Source organism: Lichenostomus cassidix, chromosome 15 (genome assembly GCF_008360975.1).
Source record: "Lichenostomus cassidix isolate B80296 chromosome 15, HeHo_3.0, whole genome shotgun sequence".
In the NCBI taxonomy this organism is placed as follows: domain Eukaryota; kingdom Metazoa; phylum Chordata; class Aves; order Passeriformes; family Meliphagidae; genus Lichenostomus; species Lichenostomus cassidix.
This window is the reverse complement of record NC_139496.1, coordinates 6,886,536-6,911,458: the sequence shown is the minus strand read 5'-3', so window position 1 is coordinate 6,911,458 and position 24,923 is coordinate 6,886,536. Positions and strand designations below refer to the sequence as shown.

The following is a 24,923-nucleotide window of genomic DNA, read 5'->3' as shown; positions in this document are numbered from 1 at the left end:
TACTCTGTTGTACAGAGATTTATTACCTGGATGTTACAGAAGGGATGCTACTGATGCAGTTAATAAGCAAAAGTAGTTTCTGCAAAGTCTTTCAGGAGTTAAGGTGACCCCATCTCTTGGACTGCAGTGTCCCCTGGGCCAGCAGCTGCCTGGCTGCCATTCCTGTCCAATGGGCTGATGCCATCCACACCCTCAGTGCCACATGCTGCTGTGGTGATCTCACTCACAGGGACTGCTGCTGCCGCAGAGCTGCCGTTGGCGTATTCCACTCTCTCAAAGAAGATGAGTAACTCACAGTGCCTGGTCTGAGGGAACAGATCCACAGCCATGGCTCGAACGGGGCGGAAAGAGGCTCCTTTCACCCTGTTGGAAGGGGCCCGGCACAGGCTTGACAGGAAAGGGAAAGAAGGAGAGGATGAAATGTATTAATCTTTTTGTACTCTGATCATCACTGCTACTCTTCTCAGAGGGGTTTTTCTTCCCCAAGCCTCAATTTCATGATAGGGTTATTCACTACCCCCAGTATTTCCATTATGAGTTGTGTATTGGGCAATATCATTCCAAGCCAGTGGCAGCAGCTCCCAGCAGTTTCTGGTGAAAGGTAAGCCTCAAGGAACATGGCTTACAAAAAAAAATCCAGCAATGGTCCCCCCTCCTCAAAAAACAAATATTTTTCTTCTTACCACATTTATTAAGTCAACTTAATGCAAGAAACACTCACTCCACAAAGTTATTCATTGCTGCTCTGGGATTACAGGAGACATAGATGAGCTTCTTCAGATGTTCAGCTCTTCTAAGGGCAAGAATTACCTTGGAATCTAGATGATCAAAACCGAGACAGATGTTCAGTGGTTCTGTGTGCAGCACGAGCCTCACAGAAAAATGCTAGGTTATACTCCAGCATGAACAAAACTGCTGCAATGTGCTTCAGGTATAGCTTCAAGCTATACCTGAAGCCTCCCACTTAATTCATCCCAATGGTGTTTTCTTAGGTTTGCCACCCAACACCCATTAAGACAACAGACTTAAACCTTAATTGGTGAACTTACGCAGCCCTGCTCGCGGCGGATCTACAATTGTGATCAGGTTCTGAGGAGCTAAACTGTTCATTAGGGAAGGAACAATATCTTCTGCCTTCCCACAATAAAATTCAATATTATACAGTTCTATAAGAAAAAGAAAAGCTGTTATCAGAGTATTTGTCTAGTCAAAGCATCTTTCAGTTCTTCACCTTAGATATTACTAAGTTCAAATGTCTCAGAAACTACAAAATGTTTAGTCTACCCTGAAATCAGTGTAATTTAAACAATTACTGTTAACTTCAGATCATTTAAACAACAGTACTTTGAGCATCTTCCATTATCTGGACTATAGCAAAACCCCCCACAAACTTGCTATGTTAATGTCTTCTCTAGGAGGGTAACTACACTTTCACTTTTACACTGAAATAAATGTTTTTCAAGAAAAAAAAAACCAAACCAATCCTTCAACTGGAAAATTGATCTCGTAGGCTATAGAGGTATTTGTTTTCAAGAGCGATTAAGTGTTTAAACTGGACAAGATCACTATCAACAACATGTAATTCCAAGCTACTTAGATAAGGTACAGAACAGGCTGTGCAACTACTCCTTTACAAACAAAGGCCTTAGCATTTCAGCTTAACTCACCATTAATCTGGGCATTTGCCTTGGCATCCTGCACAGCTTCTTGGCAGAGCTCAATTCCAATTACCTTCTTCACTTTCTGTAGAATCAAAGGAAAAAGATCTCTTTGTGGTATATATGTGTGAATTTAACCATTATTCATAGCATCAGCAATTAACAGGGACTTGGGTACCTAGGCTGCTCAACACAAGGTTGAGCTTTCATAATGATGTGGTAAAGCAGCTGCAAGCAGTCTAATTAGAAATCAGTTCAAAAAATTAAGATATAATCTGTTGCATTTCACATACCTTAGGTGTTTCCTTTGCTTGTAGCCACAATTAAAATTAGGTATAAAGTAGCTTCTGTCCCGGAAGAGGAATTGCTCACCTTTGCCAAAGAAATCCCAATGGTTCCTGTCCCACAACAGATGTCCAGCACAGTGCTCTCTTGGCTCAGCTGTGCCCACTCCCCGATGGCAGTGTACAGAACTTCTGCAGCTTGTGTGTTCACCTGGGAAATTAAGTTCCCAATAGATCTACTTCTTCATAAATAGTAAATATGTTTTAATGAGTCTTACTAAAGTATTTTTTCTTGTTTCTAAAAAACAAATCACTGTAAGTTAAAACCACAAAGTGTTGGAAGGGCAGAAATAAGTTTTGGAAAAGCAAACAAAAATTAGTACTACACGACCCCTGAACTGTATTATTCCATGTTGTGTTACAAAAAAGCTGCCATGAAATAGGAGGAAAATGATAATGAACTAGCAAATAGAAAAAGTTGTCTTCAATGTGCTTTCATCAAGTTTACAGTCATTCACTGCTTTTACAGCCAAACATAATACTTACTGGTATTAAATCACACCTAACACATAAAAGGTTAAATCTCTAGGTATGTAACATCTTGTTCCACAGCATTAGTCAAGCTCAAGGGCATTCATGCAAATCCAGTTAAAGGAGCAGCTTCCATCATCCTTACTTACTTGAAAAAATGCATGAGGAGAAATTCTAAATTTTAGGCCAAGGAGTTCTTCGTATATGTATTTATCACCAGCCACATGCTCCAAAGGCAAGTCTTCCAAATTGGGGGATTTCCTGGGGGTAGGGGAGGAATGGGGAGACAACAAACATGTTAGTTACAATCTTTACCAAAGCTGTGGTCATCCTAAAAATTGTAGTGCTACATCCCATTCATCATCTGCTCTTAGAGACTCTTTGGCCATTTATGTCTCACAGTGTGCAAGGACCTACACCATCTCTAGATGAAGACGGTGTGAGCCTTGTGCTCTGTGGAGGATGGGGAGATTAAAAAATGCACATAAACAGGGAAGAAAGGAAGCAGAAGTTACTTGATAATAATAAACATTTATCTACTGCAGTAAACACTTCTACAGCTTGACAGTCAGCAATGACTAGTGGGTTCACCCACTGAAACTCTAGCTGCCTTTATCCAGAGAATAGAAAATTTCAGGAGCCTCTTGTGGAAAAGGTAAATAACAAATTAGTAACGCTGCCGCTACTTCTATGAAGCAGACAGAACAATGCTGTGAAAGTGCTAACTGGTTTTTTTGCAAACACCAAAAACCCAGCCACCACCAAAATCCCCCAAAGCAAAGTCAACACCCTCACCTCTGTCCTTCCTCCACAAAGTACAGAGAAGTAACACCACTGCTCTTTCCCAGCCCTTCGGTGAAGTATTTTGCCAGAGAGATTTTCAGGTCAGCTAGCTCTTCTTTACTCAATTTCTAAAGGTTTCATTTGAAAGAAGGGAGAATAATAATTTTAGTATCTTCAAGATATAATTTAGTGTATGCCTTGTTAATTTCCATGTATCAGATCAGTCTAAATAGAAACAGAGTAGTGATGCAAGGTAAACTCCACCAAGGAATTTTTCTCTTTCTCTTGTATGCACAGTTCATAAAATCCAATTTAAGTAGTTCTAAAGCTGAGAACTGCAGCTGCACATGACATATCAAATGAAATACCTGAGGATTGAAATAAGCAATTGCCATGATGTGGCCGTTGCGGCTGGTCCGGACCGTGAGCTGTTTCCAGTGACCTTCGTAGGTTTCAGGGCTGTACACGGAGTAAGGAGTTGACCTGCAATTTGCAGAAGCTCAGTTACTTATGCAGAGAATTATTTTTTTGCATAACATTAAACAATTTATTGAGACAAAAGGCTACATTGATTTGTCAAGAAAAAAATGACTTCCACATCCCAACGAAGAAAGACTGATGGATAGTATCTCCCAAAGCAAAACCTGTCCCTTCTTCTCAAAATCCTCCTTCCCATTTTAACCCATGCAAAATTAGAGAGGCAAGAGGCAGCTTCACACTGCAGAGAATGACATAATTTTTCATAATGCTTTCATTAGCTTCTCTGCTTCATATCAAGTTCAGATCTTCTATCTTCATGATTCTTCTGACGTTTCCATTTTTGAGGATTTAACTGCTTTTTAATTTTTCTAAAGAAGTACTTAAGCTTAAATGTACAACTTTTGGTTTATTCGTTGCTGTAGGATGATTCCTCTCATCCAAGGAAGCAATGGACCTTAGTTTTTCAATTCCTCCTTTCAAGTGTTTTTCTGAGTATTTCTTTACAGTTAGTGGAAGAAGCTCCTGAGTAGCACACACTTTTTACTGTAGACTTACACATCCCATTGCTTGCAATAAAGCTGTGTTCAGCTGGTACCTGTCCCCCCACCTCTGAGCAGCTGAGCTGGAGCAAGGGAAAAACAGCCCATGATCCAGGCACAAGGTGGAAACAAAGAATCATTAAAATTTGAGACTGGTATATCTTGTCTTAAAGCTCAGAACAAACACTAAGTAAATTTGTAAATATTTTTGATTAAGATATCAAAACCTTTATGGAGAACTCATTTTACTTATGCTCACCTTATGTAGTCTTGGAAAGCTTTTACTACTTTTTTGGCAATAGCAGGAATGTGAACAGTATCAAATGGCTCCACTACAGCACATGTACCACCCTTATATTTGCCAAGACGACAACCCACAGTTTTGTCTTCTTGATTTACACCAATCCCAATCAAGAACTCACATTTGTTGCGATATTCAGTCTAGATTTAAAATAAAGTGATGTAAGATATTTACACAGCATTTATTTGTACATGCCAAGTTTCTCCTGAAACAAATCCCATGTGGTTAAATGCATTTGAAAATGGAAACAGGACATTAAGCTCATATGGAAGATACTCATGGATTTTGATGTGTGTGAACCAAGAGTAATAATGAAAAAGTATTAGTAAATCTTATTTAAAAAGCAAAATATTGCCCCTGTTGAGGAATGTATTAGCTTACAACATAGGCTTGCAGGGACAGCATATTCATTTCAAACTCAGAATATCCAGTTACCAATTTTTCTACTTCCTGCAAGTATTGCCACAGAGCATTTACATGAAAGGCAACAACATCTAAAATTCATCATTTATTACAAGATGAAGTCGAATACTCAGTTTGTCCACAGTCTCTCAAGACCAAATAGTGAACATAACCCTCAGCTCATTAACCCTGTCCCACACTTTACCTGAGATTACATTACCTGTAAGGGTGATGCTTTCACTCCCTCCACTGGGCAACATAATTTATTATACTTCTGCTTCTGCAGGAACAACCAGGGTAATAAAGCTCTGTTGTTATTTCCTATTTCTCTGCCCAAATCAGAAACAAAAAGTATAAAGCACACATTTAGCAAATTTGAGGTCAAGAGTTGCACAACACTTCTTTCTTGTATAGGGCACAAAACCACATCAGATTATCACATGGAAGGGTGTTTCTTCCAGCATTTTTTAACAGGTAAACCCTCTCCAACCTTGTAAGAGCTGTAACCTGAAAAGGGTTAAATGTAGTTATAGAGTTATGTACTGAATTTATCAATGTACCCATGCATGATAAAGAATGCCAGTTTTATCCAAGGCAAAAGACAGAAGTGATACTTGGATCTACAAAGACCAGGCATAAAATTTTGAGGGGATTTTAAAAGAGACAGTACTAGTAGTAATTTGCCACCTCTACAGATTCATTCTCTCTTACACCATTTGAAAATGCCATTTTTTAAAGGGCACAAACATCCTTCTGTTTATGGAACAACAGATTTTAAAACCAATTCCCCATCATTTAGCAATCTTTTGAAGGTGATCAAGAACATCAATAGCAAGTTTTGTCATACGGAACAACTTTTAGGCTGTAGCATCACAGGACTATCTTGTAATTACTTTGACAGGGGACCTGAATTTTGACCTACCTCTAACTCACTTCAGTTTAGAGGTATCAATTGGTGCGAATTTATCTATATCCCATCATAAGCTCAAGCCTTGTACACATTACGTTACAAACAAGAATTACTTTGTCAGCTTCTGCAGCACTTGCTCGCACTCCTGCTTCTTTTGGGCCAGCTGCTCCTCGTAGGGCACGTTCCACAGCGGGGTCACCACATCCGCGATCCGCTTGCTTAAAGGCTCCTCTCCGCAGGGAGCCGGACGCTTCGCCTCTCCCTGCTCCGAATCCTCTTCTTGCTTCCTTTTCTTGGCGATGGGGTCGGCTTTGGGCTTGGCCAGGCGCACGCTGAGGTGGCGATTTTTCCAGAGCGCGCCGTGCAGCACCCGCATGGCCTTGTCCCGCTCCTCCTCGCTCTTGAACGTCACGAAGGCGAACGTCTGCTTCCCGAAGAGTTTGATCTTGTGAGGATTGAGCCCGTACTTGGCGAGGAACTTTTTCACGTCGTTAAACCCGATGTATTTGGGCAGGTTCTGGATCTCTACTTTATAGATCTCGGAGGTGAACAAGTCTCCCTTAATGTATCTGTACACGTCGGGGCTCTCCGCGGGGTCTTCCCCGGCCTGGCTGTCCGGCCCGGCTCCATCTCCAGCCTCGGCCACAGCAGCCGCGTCGCGGTCAGGATCGCAGCGCTCGCGTCCCTCCGCCATGGTCCCGCCAGCCCTCAGCCACCCGCGCACCTCCCGAGCCGGAGCCGCGCCGTCACGGGCCGCTGCGAGGAGAACGACGGCAGAGGGACGATCCGGTTGTTTTTCAGGCGCTGTCCCTCAGCGCTGCCGCGCCCCGCGCCCGGGAGCACCTGCGGCCCTTGAGCGTGATAAAAGCAGCAGCAGCTCACTCATCGCCCCTGCCCTCACGCGGCCGCCATCTTGGGCCGGGACGCGCGCGGGCACGGCCATGGCGCGGGGGGTGATGGGAAAAGTGCCCGGGAAACGGGATAAAAGAAACGCTTCTCGGGGGCGGGAGGGGCCGCGCTGGCGGGCGATACCGGGGCCGGTGACGGGGCCGGTACCGGTACCGGTACCGGCTCCAGGGGCCCGTGCGGGGAGCGGCGTGCCGGGGCCGGGCGGGCGGCGCTCTGCCGGGGGCGGGGCGAGAGCGCGGCGCTGAGGGGGAGCGGGCGTTTCCCATCGTGCCTCGCGGCGGCGCGGCGCGGGCTGCGGGAATGAGGTAAAGGCGGGCGGGGCGCGCGGCAGGAAGCGGCGAGCGGAGCGCGGCGAGCGGGCCATGGCGGACACCGCGGTGAGGGGCGGCCGGCCGGGAGCGGCGGGGGGACAGGGCGGCGGCGGGGCCGGGGCGGGAGAGTAACGGAAACAGGTGGGGCCCGGGTGGGGGGCTGAGGCGGGCGGGGGGAGCCGAGGTCGGGCAGGGCCCGGGGTGAACGGACGTTGGGCCTCGCCGGGGCTGGAGCGGCCGTGCCCGCGGGGCCGGGGGTTTGCCGCCGGGGGTTTGCGGCCGCTCGGTGCACGTGTGGCCGCTCGGGCCCCTCCACCCGCCCCGGCAGTTCCCTGCTGAGGAGCCCCAGCGAGCCGGGCTCTGTCGGGTGGTCCTTCTCCCCGTTTCCCTCCTTTCTTCTCCTCCTCTCTGTCCGCCCCTCCCCCGGGCCCTCTGCCCGCAGCCCTCGTGCATTCCCCACAGCGTTCCCCACGTGCTTTCTATCGCGGCGGGGCGGCAGCGTATCGTGATAACGGGAGCCGCCTTCTCGCATGTGGCTGCTGTGGAGTGTGCATTGCTCATGGTCTGTGTCGTTAATTGCTCAGCCGTAGAACGCATGGTGAATTACCAGGCGGGATGTGCTACTTGCACAGGAGGAGACAATGTATAAAAGTTTGGCTAACATTTCTTTTCCTGTTTTTTGGAAACACATGTGATGTAACGCCTTTCTCGCTTTTTTCCCCCATGCTGGAACCTGTGAACATAAAACTAGCGATAGCTTGTGTGACGTTGTTGCTACAATTAGATTTTATTTTGCAACATTTTTAACCTAATTTTCCCTCTCCTCCTCTTTTTTTTTCTTTTGTTTACTATTCTGTTAAAGTAGACTGCTTTATTTCAGTTGGTTTATGCACACATGGTGTATATCTGCTCTGGAAAGGACGTTGTGAATAGAGCCTGTAAGAGTGGGCTCTTCCATTTGTAGAGTTAATTACTATTTAAAGGTCTTCGATGTATAGACTGTTTTTCCTCTCTGTTACTCCAGCAGCAACAAAAAAAACCTAAACCCAAATCAGTTCCCTTGACCTGAGATAGCTGTTTTGTGGCTTTGCTAAACTTGCATCTAAATCTCCCTTCTAGGCTTGTATGCTGAGTGCTTCTTAGCAGTCCATATGTATGAAGTGCTAGATGTTTATCGTTTACCTGCTATTCACATTGTAAAAACCATTCTTAATCTCTGACAGATTCACAAAGAACTTAAATAAGAAGTGTTATTTTGGCCATTTATCTGTAACCTAAAGCTCCTTGAGTCTTAAAGCAAGAAACCTAAGTTATTTTATGAGCATTACAGCTGTTCCTCAAAATACCTTTGACTGTGTTGCCTGGGTGATTCTAATCCATAAAACAGAATGATGAGTTTGGGAATGAGTGTGTCCCTTAACCTGGGTTAGGTGGTTGCTTTGATGTTGTGTGGGTTTTTTTCTATTTATCCCATTAACAATGTGTCATTAGGCACTAAGAGCTAGTAGGGCTTTAATAGCATAAAACACATTACATAGGAAAAATTGTTAAAGAAATGATTTTTCCATAACCAAGAGCTATTGCTCCAAGGCCAAGCCTCTGCACAGTTAGTGAGTGGTAGGATTAAAACATCTAGCACTGCATGAGCACCTTTTGTTTCTTAGTGTAACTGTATGTTGACTTAGAAGTCATTTGTTTTCAGCTATAATCATTTTTATGTACTGTTACAGAGTTACTAAGATGTAGTTACTGAAAAGTCATAAATGTTTTAATTTTAAACACAGATATGAGTACTTTGGGGTTTGGATACATAGCAATTTTGTCTTCTTTTTTCTCCTCAGGAAGCACATGAGGAGCATGATACTTCTACTGAAAATGCAGATGATGCTAACCATGATCCTCAGTTTGAACCCATAGTTTCCCTTCCAGAGCAAGAAATAAAAACTCTGGAAGAGGATGAGGAAGAACTCTTTAAGATGTAAGTAAAATATTTCTCTCTGTTATCTGGATGTTCATTAGGCTTAAACTTGACAATGTTTATAAAAAGCTGCATAACTTGTTAGCAATCTCTGTACAAAGTGGCAATCTAACTTGATTGGTTTCACTGTGATGGCAGAGATTGAGGGGGGATGATTGATAATGCCCCAAGAAAATGAAGACTGGAACCACAGAAGGGAGTTGATAGTACAAATCTGGCTTTAGCATTGTTTAGCATAAAATAACAATTTAGGTAATAATTATTGAAATTGTGATCACAGAGTGTAGAACAAGTATCTTGGGAGAAAAGAAATGAGATGTATATGGTGTTGCTGCCATGCATCCCTGGGTAAAGGGTGATGTACAAGGTACTGAAATAATAAAAGCCATATATGCAGTATGGTATTGGGGCATTTGTGGCAGTTCCTGTCTGTTGTCTTCAACATTGTTTTATCCTTAGATTATGCTTATTGTCAGATCACGGTAGATTGATCTGCCTGAAGAAAAATGTAGCCTTAAGGCTTAAGAAGTGTTTTTAATTTGATACCTGGTGTGCTTGCTTTAAATAGGTTTAAAAAATTCTGCTTTTACTTAATCTCAGAATGGTATTGCTCATCTGGAAGAGAGATTTGAGTTCTTCTTACACAGAGTCTGGTAATAACTAAAGTGATGGTCAGTTTCTGACAGGTAGTATGGTGAACTCTGGCTATATGTTAATTAGCTACCTGAATTTAAAAGGTTGCTTACACCAGATAAGTTTATCATCCCCTAAGAGCATCTGGAACCTGTTGAATTTTAGTGTTGTTATTATATAATTCCTAATATTTTATTGTTAGATCTTAACTTGTCATAGCAGTTTCTAAATGCGTATGTTGAAGTAGAACAGGGAATCTTATAAAAGGAATTGTTTTCTTCTTGTGTGTGGCTTTTAAAAACAATTATGCTGTTCAGTCAGGTGGGGTGTTTTAATAAAAATGTTTTTTTGCATGCAGGCTAATTAAATTTTCTGTTCTCCAAGGCGAGCAAAGCTGTTCCGGTTTGCATCTGAGAATGACCTTCCAGAATGGAAAGAACGAGGAACTGGTGATGTGAAACTCCTGAAACACAAGGAGAAGGGAACAATTCGCCTCCTCATGCGGAGGGATAAAACCCTAAAAATCTGTGCAAACCATTACAGTATGTTACACATTGCTATACTTGTTCTTGATTGAAAAAAATAAGCTTATGGAATTTAAGTATGGTCGTGTCTTGCTCTTCATATAAGGCTTCAGGCATCAAAAACCATGAGGGGTTCTTTTTATTAACGGGAGGAAGCTGGAGGTTTTTTCCTTCAGAGTCTGATAGTGCTCTAAGACTAACTAAAGTCACTTTAAAATTTAGCTGTGATAGACAGGCATTATGTGATTGCTTCCAGTGTGGTTTATTTTAAAGATTAATAGAGTGTAGAAAATGTAGGCTTTAATACTCTTTGGGATAAGAATTTAATGTATGCTGGCTTGCTTTTGTAAAAGCGTGAGAAAAAACATGATGTAATAATTTACTACTTTGAGCTAAATATTTGAATTGCTAGAACCAATCCCTTAACCATGAGAAAACAGAGACTGAGGTGCTAAGCTAATCTATGTCTGCCTTCCTCTGCTTGTGAAATAAACTGAAGTGAATGTGTTTTATTGGGCTGACTCATTCAAAAAAGAATCCTCTTTGAATAAAATACATGGAAGAGCAAGACAGACTTGTAAGTCAGCACAACTTGCAACAAGTAGACTAATTTGTTGATGCTTTGGTTGCTGTGGTGGAACTCAGATTTTTATATGGGGAGTATATAGTGTTCTGTGGAGTTAAACTACATTTCAATAACTTTAAATAAGAACTAGCTTAATGCAAACCTCAGTAATGCTTGTTTTCTTGGGTAGATAGATCTCTTCAGAAATCAGACTGTTCAGAAGACAAAGGTGTTTAGTAAATGAAATGGCAGATATGAAAGCAGTGTAGTCACCAACCAGCAGGAATAAACCTTTTGTTTGAGAAAATCAATATTGCGCATATGCAAAAAAGAATTGATTAATTTATAGTATTCATGTCAAAAGTTGTGTAGGTTTTTTTTTCCTAGAAAAACTTCTCTCAATATAGATTTGTTTATTGAATTTATGCTGACTCACAGTCAGACAAAAGGACTCTCCTCATTTTTGCAAAGCACTAAATGGAGCAAAATGTATTTTGATCTCTAGATTTTAAAAATGCAAGGAAGGGAGTAGACTCTTCAGTTTTCTCCTGAACTAAACAGGACCCAAGGAGAAAAAAAGCCCTGCTTGCACTTTGCATGCCTGTAATGTTCAAAGTCTTAAGGTACTGTGAGAAGCAACATTTCAACTTCTCCAGTCAGTCAGGTGAAGTAATTGCAGTGTCATGTAGGAAAAGGGCCCCATTTACTAGGGGGGAATAAAAAATACATTCTGCAGCACTGAAGAATTCTGTAATATCGTGTAGTACAGTTTTAAACTGGTGGGAGAGATAATTAACTTGATGACTAATTGAAGAAATAGTGCTTTTTAAAATTAATTTTTGGTAGTAGTTTTAGTGTGCAGAAGAAAATGAATGTTGTTTGTCTGTCTGGATGCCTTTTCCTCTGTAATCATTTGCCTGTACTTCAGAGCTGTGCTCAGTGACATTCTGACAACAGCTGCATCTCTTAGTATCACAGTCATCTGTTTTAAACAAAAATTTAAATGCATCTCTGTTTCCTAATAGTAGTGAATCCAGCATCCTCTCACACAGTAATGGTCTTGCATCCTTTTATTTGTCAATATAAGGAAGAATATATATGGGCACCATTGTCTTGTATTTATCTCAGAGTAATTCTGTGTAAAGTGCTTTACAAAACCATGGCAGCCTGTTGTCACAGATCGATGGAGGCCGGTGTGGAAAACATTTACTGTTGTGCTCTGTACATCTTTTAATGCTTTCCTTTCAGTCACACCCTTGATGGAGCTGAAGCCTAATGCTGGGAGCGACAGGGCATGGGTGTGGAATACACACGCTGACTTTGCAGATGAATGCCCCAAGCCCGAACTGCTGGCAATCCGATTTCTAAACGCAGAGAGTGAGTGGACTGGCACTGTAATTACATAGATTGTAAACTGTTACCCTGCTTGTCTAAACACTGCTCTAAACCGTTGTTGGAGACATGCTGTATCTCACTGCTGCATGGTAGTTAGTTAGCTAATTAATTCTTTATCTGAGAGAAGTCTGTTAATCACTTAACCATATCTATTGACTAACACTGTAATAACTAGGTCTGCAGAAGTATTTGTACATTTTCTGCCCTAGGCACTTTCTTTAACCTAAGCTATTTTATGTAAGTGCAATGCCAATTAGAATAAAACTAAAAGGCAGTTACGAGATTCACATGCAGCTTACTTTCATTTAATTCAGGTGCTCCATTGTAGTTAAGATTAGATTTTTGCATTAGAAACAAGGAAATCCTGTCCTGATATTTCTGGTCCATCTGCATTAGCAGAACACCTGAGTTGGTTTTTCTTTTTAATGAAGTATGTAGTATCTTTTGTTTTGATTAAATGGAGCCCTCAGTGAAAAGTGCTAGTCAGACCCATCATACTAGTTGGTGGGTTTTTTTGGAGTGACTACACTTGAGTACTAGAACAGTAACTCCAGTTACAGATCAGCTAGGATTAAATCAAAAAAGTGTTTGAGAGCAGAAGGGATTTATGTTGTTTTGTTGTTGGTTTGGGACTTTTTTTAAAGAAGCAAAATGAAAAGTGTTACATTTCTTGCTTTACAATTTGCCACACAAGTTTAGTGTGTTAGCCTCCTTTTCTCCCTACATGCTGGGAGGATGATGAAGTGGTTGTATATGTTAAAACTTGATGGATTTGACTACATTTGGGAAGAACTTAGTGTATCTTGCCTTTTTCCTTTGCCTTAAGTCTCCACTGTGATACTGTTTAGCCAAACAAACCTTTCTGATCCATCTACTTGAGAGATTGCTTCATAATCAAATAGGAAATTAAAGGCTAACTATTTGCTCATCTCTGAAAACTCTTTCCCTCTTTCTGGTAAAGGCTGTTCAGCTTATTGAATGTTCTGTCTTGAGGGAGTTGTCCTTTTTCCTGTTTGCCCTTTGCAGTACTGACTAAGCAGATGACGGGTGAGCTGTAGTCATAACCATAAGTTTGTCCTTCAGGTGTCTCTCCTGTTTGAGATGCTTGAAAAGGAATCGATACAAACACTTCCTGGACTAGTTAACAAAATGCCTTCAGAATTCCTGTGGGGCAACAGTGACCTCCTGTGGTCAGCCAGACCTGCCTGGGACACCAGGCTAATACCACCTTGATCGTTGTGATGTCAGGAAGCACCTTGCCCAGTCTCTCGTTGCATGTATTACTTGTATAGAAACATCATTGGAATTCAATCAGCTGCTTGGAATGGTTGTTGAACCAAGTGGTGGCTTAGACCAAAACGTAATGAAGATTATGCATTGTTGGCTCTTGTAGTGAGGAACAGCCCTTGGGTACAGAATCTGAATGCTGTACTGGTGAAACAGGCATTATCTTCTTTTGCTGATGCTGAGAAGCCCAGTTGTGGTCAGGTTTACAAGGCTCTTGGGGTATAACATAGCTGGCAAAGATGGTAGTTCAAAGCTAATCTTCAGTCTTTTGCATACAGATAGTTGTATTAGCAGTCTCTGACATCATATTCCTATTCCTTTAGGCTACAGACAGCTGGGAGTTGCAATAACTACAAAAGAGCTCCTGCTGGCATTACATTTTGAATATTTTGCAAAATAAGCTGCTTTAGTAAACTTGCTGAAGATGATAAATTGCTTTTGCACAGGGATTTTATTGAAGAATTTTGCATCGTGTATGATTTACTAGATTACTTCATAAGTCCCTACAAATTTTGTTTACATAAAGCTTCTCCTCAAGTATCTTTCTCCAAGATTAGAAGTATTCAATGTTGCAAGGCGGTAAAAGTAATGAAAAAATATTTTTTTTTCACTGAAACAGATGCACAGAAATTCAAGGCAAAATTTGAAGAATGCAGGAATGAAGTAGGCAAAGTAAAGAAAGGTAAGAATGAAAGCCTCAGTGTAACTCGATGCCACATTTCCAAGCTGTGTGAGTGGTTACAGTGCCCTGGAGTGCCATGTTCCAGCAGACTCACTCTGTGCTGAACTGCTGCCTTCAGTTCAGGTGCTTTTCTGTCTGCGAGAGTAAGAGCTCACAGGAGTGACGATGGCCTTCTTTCCTGTAGAAGGCTGTTACAGTTGCTGTTGGGACATCCCCGCTGTGGAAAGGCTACCAAGGAAGTATTTATGGCTTATAGTACACAAATGAATGGTGAACTCTGCTGCCACAGTGCTTCCAGGTTCCTTTCCCAAATTTCACAGATGTATAATCATGCAAGTATAATATTTAATGTTTTTTATTATTCTTATGGTTAATGAAGTTGTTCACAAATTTCTAATAGATTTCTGCACCACCCTGTAGAATTGCCTTTTAGCCAAGGTATCTCACCATATCAAATAAACACTTCCATCTTTCTTAAGTACAGACTGCCAGGGCTCTGCAGTCAACGTTCTTCAAGATACCTAAATTGGAGTTTCAAAGTGGGGAACTTGACTTGGCACTTTTGGTTAAGATGACAAGAAGCTAAGGACTTGTCTGGACACTTTATTGGTAGCAGCACAGCTGACCAGATGTTACATATTCCTCAGTCTCTGTGATTAAGCCTTCATGTAGTGATTAACTTACACGAGTGGTGTTTCTTGAATTCTGACATCTGAAGTAATTACCAGAGGAAGAAAAATGGAATGAGTCACTCCAGTGGTCAGTGAAGAATGTCTTTATTTTTGTCCAATACCAGCTGTCTCTCCCACACCCCTTACCCTCTACTTCTTTACTCTTTCTAACAGAATAATCCATTACTGCCTGTATGTAACACTTTTCCTAATCAATCTTTTAGCAGGCACAGAAAAAAATGATAGTGCTGATAAAGTTGCTGAAAAACTAGAAGAGCTTTCTGTAAAGGAAGAGAGCAGAGAATCTGAGAAGAAAGAGACCAAGGAAAAAACTGAAGAAAAGCAATAAAATCATCCTGGGCCTTGCAGTTTTGTCTTTACTTTTTTCTTTTTTTTCTTTTCCTTTTTTTGGGTTTTTTTGGTTGGCTATTTTTTTTTTTTAATTTTTACAAGGGACTTTATATGGAACTGAATTCAACATTCACATTGTTTTTTCTAAGCTTTTGCCCTTTGGAAGGTGTCTTCAGAAAAATCCATTCCCCAGTCATGAAAATGTACTGTGCTAACTTTCTTTTCCATAGTGGAAACACTTATTTATAGTCATCCAAAAGAGTGAATAAAACAAACTTGAAAACAGCATCAGGGGACAGAACTGAGTTTTCTGTATACTGTAAAGGCTTATGAATACACTTGTTTAATTGAGCTACATATCATCATTCCTGTGGATTGGGTAGGTTAACAGACTTCACCAGCAGGGAAGATAAGGATTGCATTTGTGTTTCTTGTATGGCTACTGAACTATAATGTAACAGACCTTTCACACCTGCTGCTGTGTGTACCTGAGCAGGGAATGTGCCTGTACTTCTTGCAACACAGCAGACTTCTGGAATCAGGCAGTAAGAGCATTCCTGGTGCACTGTTGATGATCTGTCAGACAGTGAGAAGAAAGGTGGGGGACAAAGTGTATTATGTCAAATCTGAGAAGCATTTTCCTCTTACAAAACAAAATCTGTGCTTCCCCCCCACCCCAAATTTGTTGATAGTCCAAAGGCTTGATTCTAGAAGAAAGCTTCTGCTGTTGTCTCAGATCTTCCATGATGTGCTGCTTGCTGACTGAAGGCAGCAGCAGCAGCCTGTTTTGCTGAGGTGTATGCAAAGGAATCCGAGCTGTTTGAGTACCTTCCTGTGAGATTCCCCTTGCCAGCATATTGTATTCTCAAGAATGTATAGGTCTAAAATGTATAAGCTTTTTTCCCAGGGCTTTGGAGCTCATGTTGTTTTTACAAACTAGAGCAGTTTTGAACTTCTCAGATGCTTGGTAGGGAGGCTGTTGGAGAGCAGCAGTCTGGAATTCACTTTGTAACAGTTAATCATGTTGTACATGCTTGAGGGACACTCTCCTTAGCAGAATGGGCAAATTGGTCAAATCTCTTCCCTGCAAATGTTTTTTGTTTATTCAATTTCAAATTAGTGCTAGAGAGTAAGAAAATAAACTATAGTAAGCAATAAAATCAACACGATTAACTTGCTGAAGAAGAAACAAGCATTGTGAGCACATCGTGGCTGAAAAGCAGCATTTCTGGTAAAATTTGAAAACGTTCTGAACGAAGCTTGCTGCAGTGTGCTCAGCCGCTGGTTTGCTCGCTTTCTGCGCACAGCCGGAGAGCAGCAGAGCTTGTCCGGAGCTAAAACGCGCTTCAGTGCGAGAAAGCCGCGAAGGGCTCACTTCAGCCGGGCAAGGCTGCGTGCGGAGGGGGGTACTGGAAGAAAGCCTTCTCTTCACCTGCTTCCTTCTGGGACAACTATATCTTCTTCAGATATGCATATCTGAAGTCGTGGCAAGCTCCTTTTCGTTCCTTTTAGCTGCACCTTATGCCCCTCAGTGCAAATGCTGCCAGGAGCTTGCTGAAGAACGAACAAGCATTCTGAGCACATCGTGGCTGAAAAGCAGCATTTCTGGTGAAATTTGAACACGTTCTGAACGAACCGCGTTGCAGTGTGCTCAGCCGCTGGTTTGCTCGCTTTCTGCACACAGCCGGAGAGCAGCAGAGCTTGTCCGGAGCTAAAACGCGCTTCAGTGCGAGAAAGCCGCGAAGGGCTCACTTCAGCCGGGCAAGGCTGCGTGCGGAGGGGGGTACTGGAAGAAAGCCTTCTCTTCACCTGATTCCTTCTGGGACAAGTATATCTCGTGCAGATATGCATATCTGAAGTCGTGGCAAGCTCCTTTTCGTTCCTTTTAGCTGCACCTTATGCCCCTCAGTGCAAACGCTGCCAGGAGCTTGCTGAAGCAGGAAGAAGCATTGTGAGCACATTGCAGCTGAAAAGCAGCATTGTGGTGAAATTTGAACGAGTTCTGACACGAACCCTTCTGCAGTGTGCTCAGCCGCTGGTTTGCTCGCTTTCTGCGCACAGCCGGAGAGCAGCAGAGCTTGTCCGGAGCTAAAACGCGCTTTAGGGCGAGAAAGCCGCGAAGGGCTCACTTCAGCCGGGAAGGCTGCTTGCGGAGGGGGGTATTGGAAGAAAGCCTTCTCTTCACCTGCTTCTTACTGGGACAGCTCTATCTCCTGCAGATATGCATATCTGAAGTCGTGGCAAGCTCCTTTTCGTTCCTTTTAGCTGCACCTTATGCCCCTCAGTGCAAACGCTGCCAGGAGCTTGCTGAAGCAGAAACAAGCACTGGGAGCACATTGTGGCTGAAAAGCAGCATTCTGGTGTAATTTGAACGAGTTTTGACACGAAGCCTGCTGCAGTGTGCTCAGCCGCTGCTTTGCTCGCTTTCTGCGCACAGCCGGAGAGCAGCAGAGCTTGTCCTTGCGCTGGTACGGAGCGACTGTTCTTTGCCTGCTATAGCTGGTGTGTGACCAAGGCTTTGCACATGGCATCCATTTGGAATATTTTTAGAGAGCTTCTTCCATAGCCGGCTATGTCCCAGATACTCCTCTCTCTTCATGTGTGGCCTTCCAAGCATAGTTTGGCATATCTCCTAAAGAATGAAGGGGGTGCATAGGCGGGTTGCAAGAAGGGACGAGGTGTGTGGACTTGAATAAAAGACAGCTCTGGAATAACTGAATTCCGAAGATCTTCCCCACAGTGAGATGACATCGATTGACGCAGAGGCCGAGGAGCGCCTTCTGGACAGGACCCTCAGAGATGCTGGATGTCTGTGGAGCCGTGGTGATAGCCGTGGTGTTAGCTATAAGACCCGTTTTCTTCCATTTTCTCCCTATCTTTCCTAGCCTCTCTCTCTCTTTCTAGCCCAGGCCTGTTTATGGGCTAAATTAATAAAGTCCCTGTTTGGACTGAAATTTAATTGCCTTGACTTGTTGAATTCTGTTGTGCTTTTTTCTTCTTTTTGCACTCCGAGATCATAGCTGGTACGAACCATCCCACGTCGGCTTCTAAGTGGACTGTGACAGGCACCTGGGTGACACCAAATCCCGCCCGGCAAGCGGCGTGTTCCTGCAGCCTCGTGTGTCTTGGCATGGATGGGGAAGTGTATGGGATACAGAACCTGCCCACTGCCTGCGTTTTTTGAAAATCCCGTGCATTTCCTTGTCTCCTTGGGATGTTCCTGTTCTCCTTGGGCAAAGTGCAGTTAGGTTCCAGGGGTGTGGGGGGAGGGAAAAGCCTGAAACCATTTCTTTCCTGGAAAAATATCTCCTTCTTTCCAGCACAACTTGAGTGCTATTTCCTCCTGTCTCATCCCTTTTTCCTGGGAGTGAAGACGGAAGGAATGTGGCTAAACCAACCTTTCTGTGACTTGTTGATTGGGAGTACTTGAGCATACTAGCTCAGTGTTCTATTCATGCCGTCTTTGAATGCAATTATGGATTGGAATTCCACAGGAAATTCTAGATGAATGATAGAAGAAGGAGAATTCAGTAAGAAGTGAAAATGGACTGGGCCTGAAATGGCCCTGGTTATTTCCGAAGGAGATTGAGATGGTTGTGTATATCCGTGCGGTGTGTTGTTTGCGAGACAAATTGCATGGTCAGAGGCTAATAATCAGAGCCTCCCAGTGCTTTGAGGGTGCTGGAGGGTGTTTTGATTTGAAAGTATTTGATTCTTTTTTCTACTATTGCACTATCAGAAATCTGCTGGATTATTAGGCTGAGAACATTCTGGTTTCTCTTGACGGTGTTTGAAAGATCTGCCAAGGTTCTGGCAAAAGGTTTCTGCCTGTTGCTAAGCTCACCATGTTCTTGTGTTTTGTGTGATTTGTGGTAGTTCCCAGTTTGAATACTCAGTAGATGAAAGGATGAAGCCCCTTGTCTCTCACAAGGGTCACAGAAGAGATTCCTGTTCAAGCTGATCCAGTGGCTCTGTAGAGCTTTTCAAATGACTACACTCCGCATAAATCCAAATCTAAGTTGTAAAAGCAAGTGTCCTTTCTTTATACATTCCTTTCTCTTTTTGTAAATAATGAAGAGGAAAAGGTACGTCATGGTTTGTGAAAACCAGGTTTGAAAATGATTTTCTGGAAGTTCGATTGAGCCATGAAGTGAGTTGCTCATCCATGCTCTCGAAATGCATGTATTAAGGCCAAGAAAGGAAGCCATTGTAGAGTGAAGTTAAACCAAGGCACACTGGAAGGCAGCGTTGACTGCCAGAATCAGTCAATTCTTGTTGACCGTGAGGGTTTCTGCAGCCCGGGCTTTGGAAAGGCCTGCATGTGTCAGATGCCCCACTCACTCAGACCTGATCAAGAAGAATGATTTGTTTTTCTCCTTCAGGAGGAACGTCCATGTGAGTATTGCTTTTGTTCGTGGCAGTGTCCAAACGATTGTTGTGAAATGTGGCAATGGGAGTCGACACAGGCACAGGCAACTGGAGCAACCACAAAACCAGGGCAAAGGGTAACTTTAGTTCTGTACCTCGCTAAGCTGTCCTTGTATCATGAAAGGATGTGGAATATGGAAGGTAATTCTTTCTTGTAAGCACACTTACTTTGGGATACCATCCTTCTCTCCACACTTTCATTTGAAAAGCAGCTACCACCCTCCATCTCTTCTTTTGCAAGGCAGAAAAGCATTGCTCTAAGAAACCACCAAGTTTTCTAAAAGGAACCAAAATCACTTACAACTGTATTTAAACTAAAAATAACATACAGATCTATTGCATTGACCAATTAAAAAAAAAAAAAAAAAAAAGAACAAAAGTGTTTCTAAGGCTTCAAAAGAGCAAAGAACTTTGAACTCTTTACATGCCGGAGAGCCAGGTAAGGCACTTTGGCTTCCAGTCGGGGTCACTGTAAATTGTGTCTGATGCAGTGTATAAGGTCAGGCAGGGTGTTGGTCACTTCAGCTGTTTTTTTCCTCAGCAAAAAAGCCTGGAAGAAGGGCAGGGAGAGAGAAAACCTTTGGTTGGATTCATCCAACAGGGACATGTGGCAGAGGACAGTCAACGACTGGAGTGACTTTTTGCTCCAAGAGGACCGGCAAAGCCTTTTGAATTTCAGCAGCTGCCTCCTTAGGGGGAGGATTTGTAGGGCCTTGCAGCCCTTCAGCCAGGCACATGGTGTTTCTTTTCTTTTGCAAGCTTGCCAATAGATGGTGGCAATGCATCCCCTTGCCCAGAGGGTGTCACGAAACTTTGTTTTTGATGGAAAATGACACTGCAAAGGCCACGTGGGATGGCAGGTGTCAGCTTGTGAGCATTCCCCACTGCTTGCAACACAGGACAGCACAACATTTGTAAGGACTAAAGTGTACAATAAAAAAGTAGCAGCAACTCTAGGAATTCTGCTGGCAAATCCAGGTCACAGGCCCAGCAGGGAGTCAAAAAGTCAAGTGCTGCTCAGCTCTAGCCAACTGACTCAGCAGGTGCTGCCCTGACTGGGCAGGTCTCCCCCACGTCTCCCTCTCTCTTTGCTCCCGAAAGAAGTGCTGATGATCAGGGAAGCAAAAGTCGGGGAGCTGCAGGGCCACTTCTGCCTGGTGGCTTCAGAAACTACAGGCAGGGCTGTGAAACAAACCCTTCCTGTTCAAACTTGAGGTCTTCTTGTCTTCTTGTCTTCTTGTGGGAAAGGTGTCACCGGGAAAGGATTCTTCTCATCCCCTGAGGATCCCTGAAAAACCACGGAGAGAAGAATGCTGCTCAGAGAGAGATGCATAAAGCAATTCCAAAGCCTGGCTTCCCTAAATTTCAAGAGAAAATGTTCATTTGTCCTAGGCATAGTCTATTCGCCAGGCTCTCCCCTCCTGCCTTCTTCCCCAACAATCCCTCCCCTAATGGAAATGGAACCTGGACTTCTCAGCTGGCAGCTCACAATGCTTAGCTCCATTCAGCTTTTCCCAGGCACAGAGGAATTCAGCAGCAGGTGTCCTTGCTCAGTGCCTAGGAGAGCAGTGAGGGCTGCAAGCAGGAAAACGATGGGGGAAAAGCAAGCAGTTAGAAGGCAGCTACTACAGCGTGCACACTCTGGCCTAACACACACAGCCCCAAAACATGCCAGAGCCCACACCCAGAGCCATCAGTAAACAGCCATGGAATCCAACTTTAGAACCTGGAAATGCAAAGCTGCAAGGCTCACCAAGTTTGTCAGCAAACTAGAAAACCTTAGGCCCAGGTTGCAGCCAAAGCCACAGGTTTGCTGTTTCTTCTTTTGCAACAAACACCCATTGTTTTTAGAACCACACACCTTTTGACACCCACCAATCTTGTCTTGGCACTTGCCTACAACCAGAAATGGTTCCTTATCTGGGAGGATGTTTCTGAAGAGAATCACACAGCTCTTCAGCGGGGCTTGCAGGGAAGCTCCCCCCAGGTCTCCTGGATGCCAGTGTTGATGCCCGTCGATAGTTCCTTGTGATGTTCTTCCACTTTCCTGTCCTTGGATAACAAAGGATCCTGGTTCCTGGCAGGGTTATCCATGGCAGGCAGGTCGTCAGTGTCTCCGTTCTGGCTCTCTTTTGGCTTGTGGTGCTAGAGCTTGGTGCACGTTGTGCACTAGTCGTCATGCCTGGCGGTGGTGGCAGCACCACATTGTTGGTCTTCGTTTGGAATGAAGCTTTTGGTGCTCTGCACAAGAGAAGCAAATCCATTCTTATGAGGTACATACAATGGAGGGATTTCCTAAAAACTTGGCTACATCCTGAAGCAATTGTTGCCGGTGTCCCAACTAGACAATGCTTCCAATGTTGAGAGGCATCAAGTGAGAGGTGAGAGAGACTTTGAAAGTGGCAGAGACTTTCACATTTAACAGTAGAGTGGCCTAGGAGTTTTCTGATCATCTGAAATGAGCATGACCGGGGCACTCTGGCAACAATGAGCAGAACCAAACAGCTCTCAACCTTCTTTCACCACTGCTCATTGACATAAGTTTGAGTCAGCTTCTCCAAGTTTCCAAGAACACACCAAGCAATGAATCCCAGCTCAAGGACTGCAGCATCAGAGGAGGAGGAAATGAAGTGAAACCTAGTGAGAAGGCTCAGGTGTGATGCTGCACTTCTTGCCCGACTCTGCTGTGCACAGGTCATTGCCCTGCCCTCTTTCAGCACCCACTTTTCCCATGCTTTTCTCTCTACTCCCTGCACACGTGCTCTCCAGCGTCTCTGTCTTGGCACCGCTGATGCTGCACAGAGGACTATTTGACACAGAGCACAGCACCATCCCCAACCTGATCAAGAGCCCTCTCTCCTCCAAAACACCTCCCATCCTTCCCATTCCAAAAGCCAGCACATGACTAAGACAGCTGCTCATTTTCCCTGAGAAAAAGGGAGGAAGGAACTCCAGAATTCAAGCTCTTCCATTCCTACGGCAGTTGCAATATCTCTTCCCCCAGCTCCATGTCAGCCCCAACGCCTCTGGGCTTGAGGATGATGTCAGAAGGGAAAGACTCCCTAGCCTTACCCACCTGCACCTACAGAGCTGCTTTCTGCACTGCTTGCTTCCAGCATGTAAAGGCCAATCTGCAGCATTTGAAGTTGCAGAAGGCACATGATGTTAGAAACTACCTCTCGAGTATCACGACAGGAGATGCAGCTCTTCGTCTCAGCCGTCTGAAGAAAGAATTAGATTTACACATCTTCCTGACATCCCACCGCTGCATACTCACTTCAATTTCTTGCAGTCTTTGTTTGCTGGAGGCTGAAATCATTTGGTTGGGTTTCTTTCAATTCTTTTGTCTTCCTGGGAGTATCTGCCTTGTCTTCTCTCTCTAACACAGGAAGAAAGACAAAAGGAGAAAGAAAATCCCTCTGGCCTTGAAGGTTCACCTCAAGTACAGAGCAGTACAACTCAGCAGCTGCTTTGTCCAAAGGCTTGGGGGCATTCCAGGGAAAAAGGTGGCAAGAAATCCAATGATGTGACTTGCACATCTTGTGGGCCTTGAGTACTGATGCAAACAGGGAAGCTGTGTCCCAGTCCAGGCAGGAGAAGCCCTGGACTGGGGCCTCTGCAACCTTGTTAATGGGATAAAAACCCCAAAACACCACAGCAATCCAACTCATCTAGATCAGTCACAAATTCTAGATGTTTCTTTCTTGTGCAGAGAATTCTTGAAAGACTTCCTGCCAGAAAAGTTTTCTGCACACTGAGTAACTCCATCAGAATGTGATTGCCATATGAAATTTTCTCGGCCAAACAGATCCGATTCATCAAAAAAAGTCAAAATCAACTCATCACTTGGAAGACAAAAATCATCAAGATGCTGAAAAGTAATCACCATCAGGTGATTTTTTCCTGAGATCAGATGCCTGCAGCTCACTTGCTCTACCTACCTGTGCTCTGCATCATCTTCTTTTGCCTCTGGTTGTTCCACTGCAAGTCTACAGCAGAAATTTTTCTGAGAAAAGAGGCAATTGCCTATCAAATCTCTCTTGAGAAGAGCTCTGAACCACAGCAGTAACACCACCGTTCGCTGCCTTCCCTCATCAGAGACACCATACCTATTGGCCAGCCTCTTTCCCACCTAAGCCAGTCACCCAGTCTGAACTTCTACAAACATTGGAAATCAAAGCTGAGCTTCACACAGTCACCTCCACTCGCTGCAATAGCAAAGCTTTCAAGTGTTCTACTTTTGGGATTAACAACCTGGATTGATTTCATTTTTTTGAATCACCTAAGCTATTTTCTTTCATGCGTACATCCAGCATTTCCCACTGCATGCGTGTACTCAACGGGAACACAAATTTGTGTAGCCCAAATGTGACTAAGGACTAATGGCTCCACACAGCAGAAGGCTGCAATTGAACTGAAAATCGGTCTCACAAATCCTACTCCTGTGCTGCAATGGGAAAACACCAATTTCTTTTGGAAGTACATGTTTCTAGCAAAGTTCTGTGAGAGGGAAAGAAAAAAAACAACCCAACTGTCGCTGTTGAGCAGCTAGCAGGGTAATGAAGGCACCAGTTCTCAGTGGCAAGAAGGAATGACCTTTATTGTTTTGATTTCATCACATATATAGAGTTCTCAAAAGTCACCCAGATTGGTCAGTCAGAAGCCTTCCCCCAGGCCTGATTGGCCAGGCCTGCACTGCCCGAGTTCTGGGACACTGTTCCAACAACATCCAAACTTTATCTTTATTTATAAAACACAAGAAAATTTCTCATGGGAAAAACCTGTGCTAGCCACACCCAACAAACACCAAAATGTCCATCTGGAATGTTACCATAGCCTGGGGTCTACTTGTGGATTCCAGTCTGAATCCTAGAGAATTACAACATCAGCAGTAGCCAGATTGATTCCAAGACCTCCTGCTCGTGTGCTCAACGTGAAGACAAATTTGGAGCTGTCAGGATTGTTGAATGCATTCATGGAAGCCTAACTACATGAAAAGAACATATCAGTTGAACCAAATGTTTTACAAGTAGTATTTGACTTCAACACAATACTTCAAATTGTAAATACCTGTCGTTTGTTGTGAGGAGCTTGTCCATCCAGTCTGCAATATTCATCATTCCTCCACATACAGTCATCTTCCAAGATATCTAGGACTCTTGACATCGGACTGAAGAGAAGAACCCCCGAGCCTGTTTTGGGTAGAAAGGTTTCTTAGGCTTTCACCAAAACATAAGAGTTAACAAACTCTGTGAGTCTGCACTACTAGAAAAGGAAGGAGGGCAATTCCGTGGACTAAGA

The 24,923-nt window shown here is 43.5% G+C and overlaps 2 protein-coding genes and 1 long non-coding RNA gene across 4 annotated transcripts; 1 reads left to right on the top strand and 2 right to left on the bottom strand.

Moving 5' to 3' along the window:
- Window positions 1-6,992, bottom strand: TRMT2A (tRNA methyltransferase 2A). The gene is made up of 11 exons (XM_085075788.1): window positions 6,002-6,992; window positions 5,199-5,307; window positions 4,535-4,716; window positions 3,625-3,739; window positions 3,269-3,384; window positions 2,623-2,734; window positions 2,031-2,153; window positions 1,668-1,743; window positions 1,050-1,166; window positions 722-818; window positions 1-387 (listed from the first exon to the last, which is right to left on the bottom strand). Exons 1-11 carry the CDS (start codon window positions 6,580-6,582, stop codon window positions 99-101), a joined length of 1,917 nt encoding a protein of 638 aa, XP_084931914.1. The 5' UTR covers window positions 6,583-6,992; the 3' UTR covers window positions 1-98.
- Window positions 6,993-7,031: 39 nt separating this feature from the next.
- On the top strand, window positions 7,032-15,482 carry RANBP1 (RAN binding protein 1). 2 transcript variants are annotated; one of them, XM_085075791.1, is made up of 6 exons: window positions 7,032-7,174; window positions 8,950-9,086; window positions 10,104-10,261; window positions 12,057-12,185; window positions 14,110-14,172; window positions 14,357-15,060. In XM_085075791.1, exons 1-6 carry the CDS (start codon window positions 7,160-7,162, stop codon window positions 14,437-14,439), a joined length of 585 nt encoding a protein of 194 aa, XP_084931917.1. In that variant the 5' UTR covers window positions 7,032-7,159; the 3' UTR covers window positions 14,440-15,060. The 2 variants fall into 2 exon arrangements, with proteins under 2 accessions (XP_084931917.1, XP_084931915.1); XM_085075789.1 differs by lacking the exon at window positions 14,357-15,060 and adding an exon at window positions 15,068-15,482 and having other exon boundaries at window positions 7,035-7,174.
- Window positions 15,483-20,925: 5,443 nt separating this feature from the next.
- Window positions 20,926-24,923, bottom strand: LOC146430273 (uncharacterized). The gene is made up of 4 exons (XR_014855320.1): window positions 24,693-24,923; window positions 22,900-23,001; window positions 21,498-21,863; window positions 20,926-21,197 (listed from the first exon to the last, which is right to left on the bottom strand). It is a non-coding gene; the product is annotated as an uncharacterized LOC146430273 (long non-coding RNA).